At 41.8% G+C, this 15,668-nt stretch overlaps 1 protein-coding gene across 4 annotated transcripts in view; it reads left to right on the forward strand.

Annotated features, from left to right (window-relative positions):
• Positions 1 to 312: 312 nt before the first annotated feature.
• Positions 313 to 15,668, forward strand: part of lass2 (LAG1 homolog, ceramide synthase 2 (S. cerevisiae)) — a 40,239-nt gene continuing 24,883 nt past the window's right edge. Inside the window, exons 1-2 of one of the 4 annotated variants that reach the window (XM_045717691.1) lie at positions 313 to 887; positions 13,948 to 14,121. In XM_045717691.1, the coding sequence (XP_045573647.1) occupies positions 13,949 to 14,121 (173 nt within the window). In that variant the 5' untranslated portion in view covers positions 313 to 887; position 13,948. 4 annotated transcript variants of the gene reach the window in all.

Genomic DNA, 15,668 nt, shown 5'->3' on the forward strand with positions numbered 1-15,668 from the left:
CATGAAAATCACTTGGAGCTGATTTCCTGGTGTTTTTACAGTCTTTAATGTCCAACAATGAAAACTCAGCTAAATAAAATCCCCCCCTGTGCTGCCAGTTGGGGAACCCTGGGCCCTATTGTTTTTCTAGGTTAGCCTATATTGTTTTTTTTGTCATTTACGCACTAATAGTTGGTAATGTAAATAGCCTTAATCACACCATTATTATGGAGAGAAGGGTAAAAGTGTTTATTGGGGGCCGGAAACAAAATGCGGATGTGTGTGTGTCAGCCAAGTGCTCTCGTGTGCCTAAACGTCATCTGTGACTCTTCCTCCCAGTTATTTTCTATTTCACTCCTATTCTCACCCCTCTCGCGGCCCGTTCTCCAGACGCAGCAGCTCGGCTGGTCTACGCCTATTCCCGGCCAACCACCCTATCCCCCAGAGAGAAGAGAAATAATACGTGGGACACAACGAAAGATAAAGTATCCTAGCTTGTAGTTTAGATTTATCCAGGACAATCAGAGCGGATATCCATCGACACAGAAAGAAACCCCGCCTTTACTCGTCTCGTGGTCTCTCAACTTCTCCCACCTACTCTTTCTTTTTATCTCAATCCTTCTTTCTATTAAAATAGTTTTTGACTGGATGGAAAGATGTGGATAAACGGCGGAAGTGGTCAGGTCGGACCCTAATCTAAAACAACGACACACCCGGGCCGTCACGAGCGCAGCAGGCAGATTATATTCAACAGGACGGAGCTATACTTTCTCCGGTTGGACTGATTTTCTGCTCACCCGTCGAACTTTCTGAAAATTGCATATAGGCTACCGCTGTCTGTTCTGTGTGCTCTAACCCAAAGTCTCATATATCGCCTTGGACCTCAGTGAGAGGGGATTGGGACCAAAGTAAGTACCGTTATCGCAATCACATCAATAGGACTGTTATTGTGATATAAACTGAATAACGGTTTCGTCTGAATATGTAGTGTTTCTACAATAGCCAGCACTCTACTCTGTTGTCTGTTCAAGTGTTGGTTTTCAACCTAATCCTACCCGTAACCCTAACTTTAACCACACGGCTAACCTTATGCCTAACCTTAACATTAAATTACTAACAAAAGGCATATTTTTTTTTCATGAATTTTTTACAATAGCCAATTTTGACTTTGTGGCTTTCGGTTATCTAGGCATGCAGCCCACAATGAAGCGCGATCACTTGGACTCGCGTCATTACGCAAGCCACGTACGTTTATCCTATGATTATGGAACGCCTTTTGGGTCTTTGCGTGTCAAAAAAGATACACTTCAAATAACACTACTTGATGTGTCAAATAAGCTTGTTAGACCTGAATAGGACTGCACGTCACATAATTATTGAACGCGTTCATAAATCTTTTACGTAGGTATTACACATTGATTACACTATCACTCGTATGTCATATGTCACAACGATTCATCGATACGTATGCTATGATCCTGGTAAAGTTGTCTCGCGCACCAACAAGGTTTGTCATTTAAAAAAAAGCTGGATGCAAAAATGTTCTTCCCCAAAAACATAGCAAAACGACATTATCTGTTTCAGTAGCAATAGTTAGACAATTAACTATATAGCTAGATGTCATAATTTAAAAGAACCGTAATTTATAACAGTTTATATTTGATTAATGGTGGTCGGACCATCTATGTGAAGCTAGCCACAATAAGGATTAGCCACAATAGTGGACTTTGCGGTTTGACTTCAAAATAAAAGTATGTCATTGACAGTGACGCAAATCGCGGTCAATTATGCCATAATTAAATAGATCATGCTAAACGATTTTGGAATGTTGTTATATAAAATAAAAAAATATATAATAATTTGTTCATTTGAAAAAAAGATGTTGAAATTACACTGGATATATTAGACTTTGCATTGGGGGCATACTTATTTCACTGTACAGCCTTACCTATGGATTGTGGATCAATGACATGGGGTATCAGTCTACTCAGTGACACCCAGAGAACATTAGTGTCGTAGCTCTTATTGTGGGAATCTGAAACATCTGTGAATTGAACCACATTTATAGTCAACCTACTATGTGTAACTCTGTGTAGTTGTTTTTGTCACACTGCTTTGCTTTATCTTGGCCAGGTCGCAGTTGTAAATGAGAACTTGTTCTCAACTGGTCTACCTGGTTAAATAAAGGTAAAATAAAAACTTCACAGTCATGCGATAAGAGCTACAATGCTAATATTTGCATAAACTCTTCACAGTTGTGTTCTGTGGGTGTCACTGAGTAGACTGATACCCCATTTCATTGCTTCACATTCCAACTTTGTTTAACATGATCTAGTCTAAATATGGCATGATTCCACCAGTAACCTTCTGCATCACTTTCAAAGAGGTACTTTTATTTTGAAGGCAAACCGCAAATTCCACTAGTGTGCCTAATCCTTATTGTGACTAGATTCACAACACAATCCTTCCAGTCAAGCCTCACTCCTCTGTCATCAAATCAAATGTTATTTGTCGCATGCGCTGAATACAACAGGTAGACCTTACAGTGAAATGCTTACTTTCAAGCTCTTAACCAACAATGCAGTTTTAAGAAAATCCCCCAAAAAGTAAGAGATAAGAATAACAAAAAATTACAGAGCAGCAGTAAATAACAATAGCAGGCTATATACAGGGGGTACCGGTACAAAGTCAATGTGGAGGCTATATACAGGGGGTACCAGTACAGAGTCAATGTGGAGGCTATATACAGGGGGTACCAGTACAGAGTCAATGTGGAGGCTATATACTGGGGGTACCGGTTCAGAGTCAACGTGCAATGTGCGGGGGCACCGGTGTCGAGGTAATTGAGGTAATTATGTACATGTAGGTAGAGTTATTCAAGTGGCTATGCATAGATAATAACAGAGAGTAGCAGCAGCATGGGGGGGGGGGCAATGCAAATAATCTGGGTAGCCATTTGATAGCACTGATCTGATAGAAGTGGACAGGACAGCTGGACCTCTAATGAAGCTAGCTGGCTGCTTATAACGTTAGCTTTGGGCAATAGGGTTAAGTAGCTGGCTAGCTATTTAGTTCCATGAACTGAAGTTAAATTTCAATAGGCGAACAACCAGGGGCGAAAATCTGATATCAACTTTGGAGGGGACAATTACATAAAATTTTCTCAAGAGCAATTCCTGAGGGGGACACCAAAAGTAGTGCTGTAACACATAGCCTACGTTTAATATGGTAAATGTATATTGAGGAACCAAAGAAATAAGGTGTTTGCCGTACTCCTAACTACCGGTACCCAAAACTACACAACTAATCACAACAGCAATACCATTGCCTTTAACAAATCTTAGTTCAGTCACCAGTTTAAGTTGAGAGTGGGGGTATCCATGGCATTTTCCAATTATGTTCCTATTTTACAAGTCAAAAAAATTGAGAACCTTTCATAATGTTGCCAAACAAAGACTCAACAAACTTATCTGAGACTCCCTGTCTCTGCCAGTCTGTCCCTGCATATCTGTCCCCAACTCTGCTGTCTGTGTGCCATCTGTTGCCTGCTCTGCCTAATGGCATCATTGTGAAACATTTCCATTAGAATTTCATTTCTTTCTTATGAACATTTTATCAACTAGTCTTTGAGATATTAGGCTACGAGGGTTCTTACTTTGCGTTTTGGTGTACTGAAAAATACTCTGATGTCCGTCTTTTTTCTGCCATTTTTCTGCCATTTTTCTACCTGGTTGGCTACACACACACAGTATGTAGGTTATTTACAGTAGGAGATGGGCTTCTATCATCTTATCTTCTATCATTCTATATGGGCTTCGATCTAAAAGGTAGCTAGCAAATGTGAAACGGATTGCAGTGACAAGAGTTGACAGCTGTATGAGTTCACCATTTACACAACATATGCTGCAACCTTTTGTAATTTTAATCGTTTGTTTCATATTGGCTGGCTTCTAACAATAGCTGAATTTGCAAAGCTAGCGAGCACCAATTCAGTGGTGTTTGCTATAATCTTTGCTACCGGGTTAAATAAAGGTGAAATAAAATATATAAATAAAAGTTCCCTTGCAACAATTTAGCTTTTGCAACGAGACCATTAAATATATTTAAAACAATGGTAGAAGAGAGTGTAGTTCTGTTCAGTTTATCGCTAACCTTATCACAGGGACTTTGAAGCACTAACTTACATGCATGCTGATCTTGGAATAAATTGACGATAGCAAAGATTCCATCTTTGACGACGCCACATAAATGGAATAGGTACTAGCTAGCTTAATAGTTAATATTTGCGCGCTAGCTCTGCATATTCAGCTAGTGTGTGCACGATTGACTGGATTAACCTCACGTCAGTTACGTGCATTGAGTGCCTTTCAGACAGTAGATACGACCTCTACGTTACCTCGCAAGCTAAGGAACTGGCAGTGGATCAAACCATTTTGAGGCAAAGTGTGGGGGGGGTCGCAATCTTTTGAAACTTAAAAACGAGCTATTAAGTGTCTATAATCAGCACAATTGCTTTCATTGCGTATTATTAATATTATTTAAATTACATAGTTATGTTTCAGTGATATATTGGGGGGGACAAATCATATTTTTCCCAGGATGGGGGGGTTCTGTCCCCCCCGTCCCCCCCGGGATTTCCGCCCCTGCGAACAACAAGTGGCTACCTAGCTAATACTTACTCGCAAGGATTCCTAAATCATTGCTAAGAATAATGAAAATGACTGCAGTTTCGAATGGTCATTGTTTTCAGGCTGGTTGTATTGGTGATAGCTAGGTACCCTAGAAGTTGCGGTTGAACAAATAATGCCTTGTTATTAAAGCGGTATTGTAAACATATCGTTCGTGTCCGGCGTGTGCTTGTTTGCAGACAGCTGACAGTGCTACTGATACTAGTGGTGGTGCTTGGCTTACACGTGCAAATTCAGCGCACACAACATTCTATAATAGAATTGTGTTATTTGACGTGTCAAATTAAAAGCTTATATAATGTGTCAAATAGTGTTATTTAATGTGTCAAATAGTGTTATTTGACATGTATCTTTTTTGACACACAAAGACCCAAACGGTGTTCCATATATGATGAGACAATTGTGAACTCGGAAAAATATGAAGTCAAATCATGACGTCAGTGATCTTCAGGTCAAAAAGTCCGAGTTCTAGAAAGAGGTCCGTTGGCTAGTTTTTTTCTAGTTATCAGTTGTTTTGAACGCACTGAAGTCGGAAGTCGGAGATTTCCGAGTTCACAGATGTTTTGAACACGGTATATAGCCTATTGTGTTTTGCTCCTTCTGACAAATTGTAAAATAGAAAAGCTTAAAGGTAAAATATGCAGAAATCACTCAGCCATTTCCTGGTTGCTAAAATTCTAATACTTCACCTAATTTCAGTTTATGTGACAAAACAAGTGTAGATAATCATTGCACAATCCAAACCACTGTGAAATAAATATATTTTCAATAACCCAAAATATTGAATTTTCAGCTGTTTGAAGCAGGTGTACAAAAGCGAAGGTAAAAGCGGTAAAAACGAAACGTAGGAATGGGAAGCATATAGAGTGGCATGTAGCAATGAATAAGATCAAATTAATTAGCTTAAACCTCACATTTACTCTTCATAACTTTTATTTTAAACTATATCTTAAACTTTTGACTGTCGGAAATGCATCCTTATTAAAAAGAACAGGTAAAAAGTGAGGTGCTCACACAGACAGCATGATGTCACACAGACAGCATGATGTCACACAGACAGCATGATGTCACAGACAGCATGATGTCACACAGACAGCATGATGTCACTGATCTTAAACACACTGATGGATCAATAGAGCTGACTGTTAACACATCAAATCCATCTATCCATTAGGCTTTACTCCTTCAATCATTTGTATTTTTTATGTGTACATTTTATTGCATGTCTGTCTGTGTGTGGCCCTCTAATTTCAGTAAAGTGCTCTCTTACAGGGTCACAGCAAGGAGTACAGTCCAAACATCCTCTCCATCTGCCAGTTGGAGAGGGAGACAGACAGAACAGAAAATTGCCGTTAAAAATGTCTCAGGCATGACCTGCATTAAAGTTAATTTGCAGTCATAATAATATAACATCAGTGTGTGTTTGTGACTGGTGAGGATACAGAGGGTCACGCTCTGGATCTCTAAACCTTGTAATCCGAGGTCATGAAATCCCATTTTCAGTTTGAGATTAACCAAACCAGAATGTGGACTTTAGTCTGGTTATGGATTGTATTACTTTATGTTGAAATTACACTGACTCTAAATCATTTAACCTGACATAATTTAGACCCGCTGTTGGACAAAGTCTATCTTGTTCAAGAGATTTTATCTCAGTAGGCCAAATCCTAACTTGAGGTCTGCCTGTCACGCAAACCTCCTATTGACTGGAAGCATGATTTACAACATGGAAGTCTCAGTTATGAACGCTGATCTAAAATTACCATTAAGGTCACTGAAACTAGACAGGTCTCTCTCACACATATATATATATATATATATATATATTTGCTCTACACTTCTCTACTCTACTCTGCTCTACACTTCTCTTCTCTATCCTGGTCGTCTCTGTGTGCCAGAGGATGTATGATATGCGTTATGACTCACCATGAATAGACGGTTTCCTCTGATAGACCAACAAGCACTCTCTCTCTCCCCTCATTCCCCCTCCCCCTCTGCCCCCCAGGGGTTGAGAAACTCTATGTTAGTGTTAGTCTGCTTTGACTACTCACATTCTCCTGTCAGACAGTGCCACAGAAACAGAGGGAGGAAGAGAGATAGCACTTCCACTCTCCCACCCAGCCAGAGGCATCCTCCGTCTGATTGGCTCACAAAAATGACCAGAGTCCGGTCACATGATCCTGTCAGCCAATAGGAAGGGGAGTTGGGCTTATGTCAAGAAAAGTGTTGTAGCAGGCTGGATCCTCTGGCTGACCTGAAAAAGTATTTGTCTTTGATCTGTTGCGATGCGCACACACACACACACACACACACATACACTGACGCTCTTAGACTCAAGAACACTGGTATTGACTTAAATGTCACCACCATGTTTCTAATGTTTATCTAAATTAAATCTATGATTCCTCCCATGGAGAGATCTCTAGACCATACGTTAGCATACTGAAACCCCTAGTTAGGCCTACTCTACTGTTTACTGCAGCTACGGCCTTCCCTGTAGCTCAGTTGGTAGAGCATGGGGTTTGCAACGCCAGGGTTGTGGGTTTGATTCCCACGGGGGGCCAGCACAGAAACAAAATGTATGAAATATATAAAATTGTATGAAATGTATGCATTCACTACTGTAAGTCGCTCTGGATAAGAGCGTCTGCTAAATGACTAGAATGTAGAATGTCTTTAGGTCGACATAATGTTGGTACCAGTGGTTTTTACACAGGGAAGTGAGTCCGGCCTTTATTGCTTCTCTCTGCTGTGTGTGATGTGTTATGATCACCTTTGGACTGCACTGTGGCTCTGTTTTGTAGCAGGGAAGATCCCTGTATCTTTGCTGTTGTGGTTAACTCTGCCTAGAAGACTCACCGATACAAGAATCAACTGCCTAAAACACAGTAGGACAGAGGCATTTCTATATCTACAATGTATGTTGCTTTTAAGAATTGTCTGTGAGAATGAAAATGTCTAGGGCATTTGGAATTCTTCTTAGGAGTGTGCGGTAGTTGTAAGCTGTGTACTGTACCCTACCCTCTTTGTTCTGTGTACATCTGCTCGTTCGTGTTGTGATCTTCAACAGTATTTTACAGAGTTCCTTTCTACATTTCTGGAATAGCAGGCAATCTGAGAGATGTGCCCTAAAGGCATGGAAAGTACAAGAGTTCAATATCTCTGCTAGTGTGCTCACAGAAAGTCAACAGGGTTATTCACCTGTCCACCCCCCCCCCTTCCCCCTCCTGTCTTTGTTGTGGAGGTGTCGGTTTCCCAGTGAATACATGGACCCTCCCTGCCTCTGAGTTCAGCAGGATGATGTTGTATCAGTAATCCCATGATGCTAGCAGGAATGCTATGCTGCAGAGGAGTGATGGGTGAAACAAAAGCACTAATGCTGTCTCAATAGCAGCAGCAACCCCCCAGGACTCAGTGTCATCAACCTTGCAGCGTTTCTACAACAGGGTGCATCCTATAGCCTACGTTTGAGAAGCTACTTTTGACACATCAACATGTGTCTACCTCATCACTTCTTGTTTGAAACATCATCTGCACTGATCTCAATAGACTGGATAGGTGGAAGCTTTATAGCAGAGGTCCAGCTGTCCTGTCCACTTCTATCATATCAGTGCTGACAGAGGAGATGAGATGACGAGAGGAAGGCATTTTAGAGTATTGAGATACACCCCTGATGAAGGAAAGGAGATGAGGGGAAGACGATTGAGATGCACTCTGAGTTGTGACAGGAAATGTGTCTGGTGTTGATGAGTAACCTGCTATGATGTGGAATTAACTGAACAATGACAGTGTCTCAGGGGGGAGTGGTCCCGTGTGGCTCAGTTGGTAGAGCATGGTGTTTGCAACGCCAGGGTTGTGGGTTCGATTCCCACGGGGGACCAGTACGGAGAAAAAAATGTATAAAATGTATGCATTCACTACTGTAAGTTGCTTTGGATAAGAGCGTCTGCTAAAATGTAAAATGAGTGTGTGTGAGAAGTGAAGGCTTCTGTAGCCGTAACTTAGTGTTGTAACTTAATTTATCGTCTTGTTAGTGTGACTGGTCTATGGGGATCCACGCCTACTTAACCTAAGCTAGCCTAGCGTTAGCTAACATTTTCATTGAAGCTCAAAGGGTCAGTTCTGTATTAGCCGGAAGCTCCTATCCATTTCATGTTCACCAATGTGAAAAGCCCAGTTCATCTCAGTGTATGCTACCGTTGGGTGTCAGCGGCACTCCCTTCCCTGGTTGTATATCAGTCTTTAATATGTGTGTAAATCCAGCTGCATTGTTGAAAGAGAGCCAGGCCTGCTCTGTGTCTGGGAGTGATCTTAGGCAGGGAAGGAAGGAGGGAGGCATGGAGGCCTCGCTCTGCCTCTCAGAGCTTCCATCAGCTAGGGAGGGAACCAACGCAATGAGGCAAGTCCTGGAGGGATCAGGGAGGGGGAGTGGATAGGGGAGGGGTTTGGGGGCTGAGGAGAATCGGGGGAGTGGTTAGGGTAGGGTGTAGGAGGGTGGCGTAAGAGGAGATTAGGGTAGTGGTTTGGAGAGTGGGTGGGGTTTAAAGAGGGGTGCTGGGTTTAGGGTGCAGGGTTTAGGGTTGAGTGGTGATAGGGGAGTTGTGTGTAGGAGGACATTCTGACTCAGCACAGATGGATGATTAACAGCAAAGAATTCAGTCATGATTCATACTGTCCCCCACTCAACTCCCGCCCCCATCCTACCACACCCAAATCACAGTCAAAGTAAAGCTTCTCTCTCTGAAACCACGAAGCGCCTGTCATAAATCAGGAAGCCAAGTGTTTGTTTCTTGGGCTTCAGGAATGTAACTGAAGAAGTGCCTCAGGCCTTGAAAAAGAAGAAAAGAACTGATTGAAAGTAAGGTGATATCATCTTGCAACGTGGTCTCAGAGCATTTTGTATTTTTCTGTACGTAAATCCAAAACATTCCATTTATACTAAACATATAAAAATGCAACATGCAACAATTTCAAAGATTTTACAGTTCATATAAGGAACTTGTCAATTTAAGTAAATTCATTAAGCCCTAAAATATGGATTTCACATGACTGGGAATACAGATATGCATCTGTTGGTCACAGATACCTTAAAAAAAAAAGAATTAAGGGTGTGGATCAGAAAACCAGTCAGTATCTGGTGTGACCACCATTTGCCTCATGCAGCGTGACACATCTCCTGATCAGGCTGTTAACTGTGGCCTGTGGAATGTCCCAGTCCTCTTCAATGGCTGTGAGAAGTTGCTGGATATTGGCGGGAACTGGAACACGCTGTGTTCACACCCATCCACCCCTAACAACCACCCTCCTTTCGTTTTTGCTTTAACTAACCTTATATCTTATGTAAGCATACCAAATGTAACATATCATACTCATTTGAGTGTTCCGGGTTTATGTTTACTATGTTACGTCTAGTCTATGAGACCAGACTGGGATATCAGTGAACAACAAATGTTGTGGTAACAGCTATGAAGGCGCCAGTACAATGAGGAGCTTACTCAGTTGTTCAAAAGCACATATGAGACCGAGAGCCTAATGCTTCATAGGGAGTTTTTTAATGAGTTTTAGTTTTGAAAACGATCTCTCCGCAAAAGCGACAGTTACAGGGATGGTAAAAACATCTTGATTGCCATAGCAACATCAGGGGAACTGGGTAGAAGAGTTGTTCTTCAAATACAGCAGTTCGGCAACATCTTTAATTGAGCCTCTCATTCTCCTTAATTGCCGGCCTCAACAGCTTACGGAAAGAGATTAACTGTAGCCTGTTGAAAGCTCTGGGGACAGGTCATCTGGATACTTAAGTCAATAAATTGCCAGATGCAAACAGATTATCATCTTTAGCGGCCAACAGTTCTTGAGGGTTTGAACAAAAAAAGCTGTTTGCTATTTCGTTCATACTGGTGAACCGGCATTTGAGTTGTGGGGTTGCAATATCAACAGTGCCTTATCTCAGGTATACCTTGGCACACATCATTCGAGACAGTTTAAATTGTGTGCAGCGCAATGGACATATAATGTCACAGGAAAGACTGTCTGGGTTGGCAATACTCCCGCAACCTGGACCTACAGGCCGCGGTGAAAAAATGTGCACACAAGAAAGCAAGGCGACAGTCACAAATACTGTAGCTACTATAGGCCTTTACATAGAACAAAAAGAGAGACACAAGCACAGACACAGAGAGAATATTTTCTAAGAGAAAGAAAGACAAAAAGAGACACAGGGAGAGAAGGTGCAAGGAGGACTTCAGACCAGGGGAGTCTCTCAAGTTGGATTTAATTTCATTTACCTTGAATATTGCAACCCATTTGTGTAAGCTATTAGCCAGACAAAACCCGCTTAGTTCAACAATAGGCTGAATAGTGGCTGAATTAATCCTCAAGCCGACTACTTTTTTCCACATTGTTAGGCTATTTGATGTCATTTTTATAAAAAGTTTATGAATAACAGCTAAATAGCAGCTAAATACGGTATATAGTGTAGCTATAGATACTAGGCTACACTGCATAATGAAGCAATCCCTAGTAAGCTAGTGTTTTGAGGGTGGACTGACTGTATTATTTGGCATTAATACACTGGTTTTATGCACATTTCTTATGGTGTAAGCCTCCCACTAAAAATGTATCCATTAGCTAAAGCAAAGTGAACTCCGACCTTGCGGGGGGATCCAGAGAAACGGTGTTTCGCCAGTGCTGGCTGTATATAGGCATTGCTATGACATGTCCATGTGGCCATGTCCATGTGGTGGATGAATGAAGAAGTGATTTATGTTCAGTTGTACTTCCCCTCTGTGGGCCACTGGGCCTTTCCTACACCTGTTGTATTGATAGTATGTTGACCACTAGTTAGGAGTCTGCAGGTCTCTGTCCTAAATGTTGTGTTGATAGTATGTCAACCACTAGTTAGGAGTCTGCAGGTCTCTGTCCTAAATGTTGTGTTGATAGTATGTGGACCACTAGTTAGGAGTCTGCAGGTCTCTGTCCTAAATGTTGTGTTGATAGTATGTGGACCACTAGTTAGGAGGAGTCTGCAGGTCTCTGTCCTAAATGTTGTGTTGATAGTATGTGGACCACTAGTTAGGAGTCTGCAGGTCTCTGTCCTAAATGTTGTGTTGATAGTATGTGGACCACTAGTTAGGAGGAGTCTGCAGGTCTCTGTCCTAAATGTTGTGTTGATAGTATGTGGACCACTAGTTAGGAGTCTGCAGGTCTCTGTCCTAAATGTTGTGTTGATAGTATGTGGACCACTAGTTAGGAGTCTGCAGGTCTCTGTCCTAAATGTTGTGTTGATAGTATGTGGACCACTAGTTAGGAGTCTGCAGGTCTCTGTCCTAAATGTTGTGTTGATAGTATGTGGACCACTAGTTAGGAGTCTGCAGGTCTCTGTCCTAAATGTTGTGTTGATAGTATGTGGACCACTAGTTAGGAGTCTGCAGGTCTCTGTCCTAAATGTTGTGTTGATAGTATGTGGACCACTAGTTAGGAGTCTGCAGGTCTCTGTCCTAAATGTTGTGTTGATAGTATGTGGACCACTAGTTAGGAGGAGTCTGCAGGCCCTGGACCTAAAGATGTTGGATTTAGATTTAAAGATGTAACATTTAGCATTAATTTCTTCAGAACGTGAAAAGGGACTACTTCTAAATGGTATTCAGTAAAAACAGCCAAATATATCAAATCAGACTTTATTAACCACAGTGTTAGCCTGTTACAATACATCAATCATGACGGATTTGACGAATATCCACTTTGTTATGTCAGATTTATTGATTGTGCGCTAATCCAGTGTCCTTCTTCTGTCCCTCACGGTCTGTGTTCCATGTCAACAATCTGCATATCTAGCTTTAGCTAGCTAATGTAAGCTAATTTAAATAAATTCTTTGTTAAAAAATTGTAACGTTACAAAACAGTCAGAATACAGAAGATGTTAGCTAGTAAGTAGACGTGCTAGCTAGCTTGGATATTGAACACACTAAGGTTATCATCTAATGTAGCTGGCAGGGTAAAAATGCAACACAACCAAACACTTACCTACCAGAACGGTGGCCATTTCGGCATAACTCTTCCACCTTTCAAAATTAATTCCTATGTTTATCAGGTTTCTGGATAGGTCATGAGCAGTCTTTTTCTCGCTTTTCTCTTTTGTGGTCAAGTTTATTCAGAGCCAAGAACCGAGAATGGTGCTTGTTGCTGTCGACATTTTCTGAAAACTTTGTCCCTGCAATCAATACAGTTTATCTGCAAACAAGTTAGCTAGCTAGTGACTTCCACTCCAGAGCCATGGAGCAGCAAGGGTCGTTTGAGTGGGTGGGATTTCGAGCAAAGACACACCTTTCCCAGAAGGCCAGTCCAAGGTGGCTTGGGGCTCAACCCCCTTGTTTTTGTTGAAAGTGGGAAAACAGCACAACAAGTGGGGGCAGCATGAGGTTGCCCGCGACCTTTGGATTCCATATTTAATTTGAGCCAGTTTGTTACAGCAGGAAAATAATCCTACAGCAACATGAATGTGTTTATTATGTAGATTATAATCAATTGACATTTTTATAGTGGTTGATACATTTTTCGTAAGGGATTATTAAGTCTGAAATTTCTAAATGGAAATTACAAACTTCAGAAGCCTTTTTAAACCTCAAATACACAACAAGTTTTACATTTCCTGCATTGCAGGAAAGTTCTCTTGCAACATGGTGATCAAATGACGATCCTACATCTGTAATTGAATGGGGAAGATTTGCACAATGTCATTACATCTAATTAGTTGGTGCCAATTTTTCCTATTCATTTGGCCTGCAGATTTCTCCCAATGCGTGTTACGTCCAGTTTACACAACAGATGGTATAGATTAGAATATGGATTTGACTTCAGACGATTGTTGAGGTATGAACATTTCCTCTAGACTGATTGGGATGGTTCTTGTTGTTTAACTGCGGTGAGAGAAATGGATAAATAAACATTCACTCATTCAGTGAATGATTTTTAACCCTTTCTTTCCATTCTTCCTGTGTCTGGCTAGGATGAGATAGAGAAGGATTAGACAGACATTGTTTCATAAAGAGACCAGGAAGTAGGCTACACATGGGGGCCAACTGGTCACATCCTTTCATTCACTGGCAATTCAAATAACCACAAAGGATGATGTAACCACTCCTTCCTCCCATCCCCCTGAGGCAGCATGCTACCAGCGGTGTGCTGTGTTTGTGTGTGTATCTTTGTGTTTGTGTTTGTGTGTGTGTGTGTGTGTGTGTGTGTAAATGCCAGTATATTAACCCTATCTCTGCTCTCTCCCCAGTATGGTGTCCAGTCTGAGCGAGTGGTTCTGGAATGAGCGGCTGTGGTTCCCTGAGGGGCTGGGTTGGGCTGACCTGGAGGACAAAGATGGCCGTGTCTACGCCAAGGCCAGCGACCTCTGGGTGGTGCTACCCATCGCCCTAGCCTTCCTCGTAATACGACAGATCTTCGAGAGGTCTGTCTGTCTGTCTGTCTGTCTGTCTGTCTGTCTGTCTGTCTGTCTGTCTGTCTGTCTGTCTGTCTGTCTGTCTGTCTGTCTGTCTGTCTGTCTGTCTGTCCGTCTGTCTGTCCGTCCGTCCGTCCGTCCGTCCGTCTGTCTGTGTTTGGCTGGCTGGCTGGCTGTCACCCCTCATAAGATTAATCCTCTGCCTCTTTCCCCCATCTGTCTACATATTTATACCTCTTCTCTTTCCCCATCTGTCTACATGTGTTTATACCTCTTCTCTTTCCCCCATCTGTCTACATATTTATACCTCTTCTCTTTTCCCCATCTGTCTACATGTTTATACCTCTTCTCTTTCCCCCATCTGTCAACATGTGTTTATACCTCTTCTCTTTCCCCCATCTGTCTACATGTGTTTATACCTCTTCTCTTTCCCCCATCTGTCTACATGTGTTTATACCTCTTCTCTTTCCCCCATCTGTCTACATGTGTTTATACCTCTTCTCTTTCCCCCATCTGTCTACATGTGTTTATACCTCTTCTCTTTCCCCCATCTGTCTACATGTGTTTATACCTCTTCTCTTTCCCCCATCTGTCTACATGTGTTTATACCTCTTCTCTTTCCCCCATCTGTCTACATGTTTATACCTCTTCTCTTTTCCCCCATCTGTCTACGTGTTTATACCTCTTCTCTTTCCCCCATCTGTCTACGTGTTTATACCTCTTCTCTTTCACCCATCTGTCTACGTGTTTATACCTCTTCTCTTTCCCCCATCTGTCTACGTGTTTATACCTCTTCTCTTTTCCCCATCTGTCTACATGTGTTTATACCTCTTCTCTTTCCCCCATCTGTCTACGTGTTTATACCTCTTCTCTTTCCCCCATCTGTCTACATATTTATACCTCTTCTCTTTCCCCCATCTGTCTACATATTTATACCTCTTCTCTTTCCCCCATCTGTCTACATGTGTTTATACCTCTTCTCTTTTCCCCCATCTGTCTACGTGTTTATACCTCTTCTCTTTCACCCATCTGTCTACATGTGTTTATACCTCTTCTCTTTCCCCCATCTGTCTACATGTGTTTATACCTCTTCTCTTTCACCCATCTGTCTACATGTTTATACCTCTTCTCTTTCCCCCATCTGTCTACATGTGTTTATACCTCTTCTCTTTCCCCCATCTGTCGACATGTGTTTATACCTCTTCTCTTTCCCCCATCTGTCTACATGTGTTTATACCTCTTCTCTTTCCCCCATCTGTCTACGTGTTTATACCTCTTCTCTTTCCCCCATCTGTCTACATGTTTATACCTCTTCTCTTTCCCCCATCTGTCTACGTGTTTATACCTCTTCTCTTTCCCCCATCTGTCTACGTGTTTATACCTCTTCTCTTTCCCCCATCTGTCTACATGTTTATACCTCTTCTCTTTCCCCCATCTGTCTACATATTTATACCTCTTCTCTTTCCCCCATCTGTCTACATGTGTTTATACCTCTTCTCTTTCCCCCATCTGTCTACATGTTTATACCTCTTCTCTTTCCCCCATCTGTCTACATG

This window comes from Salmo salar, chromosome ssa05 (genome assembly GCF_905237065.1).
Source record: "Salmo salar chromosome ssa05, Ssal_v3.1, whole genome shotgun sequence".
Classification (NCBI taxonomy): domain Eukaryota; kingdom Metazoa; phylum Chordata; class Actinopteri; order Salmoniformes; family Salmonidae; genus Salmo; species Salmo salar.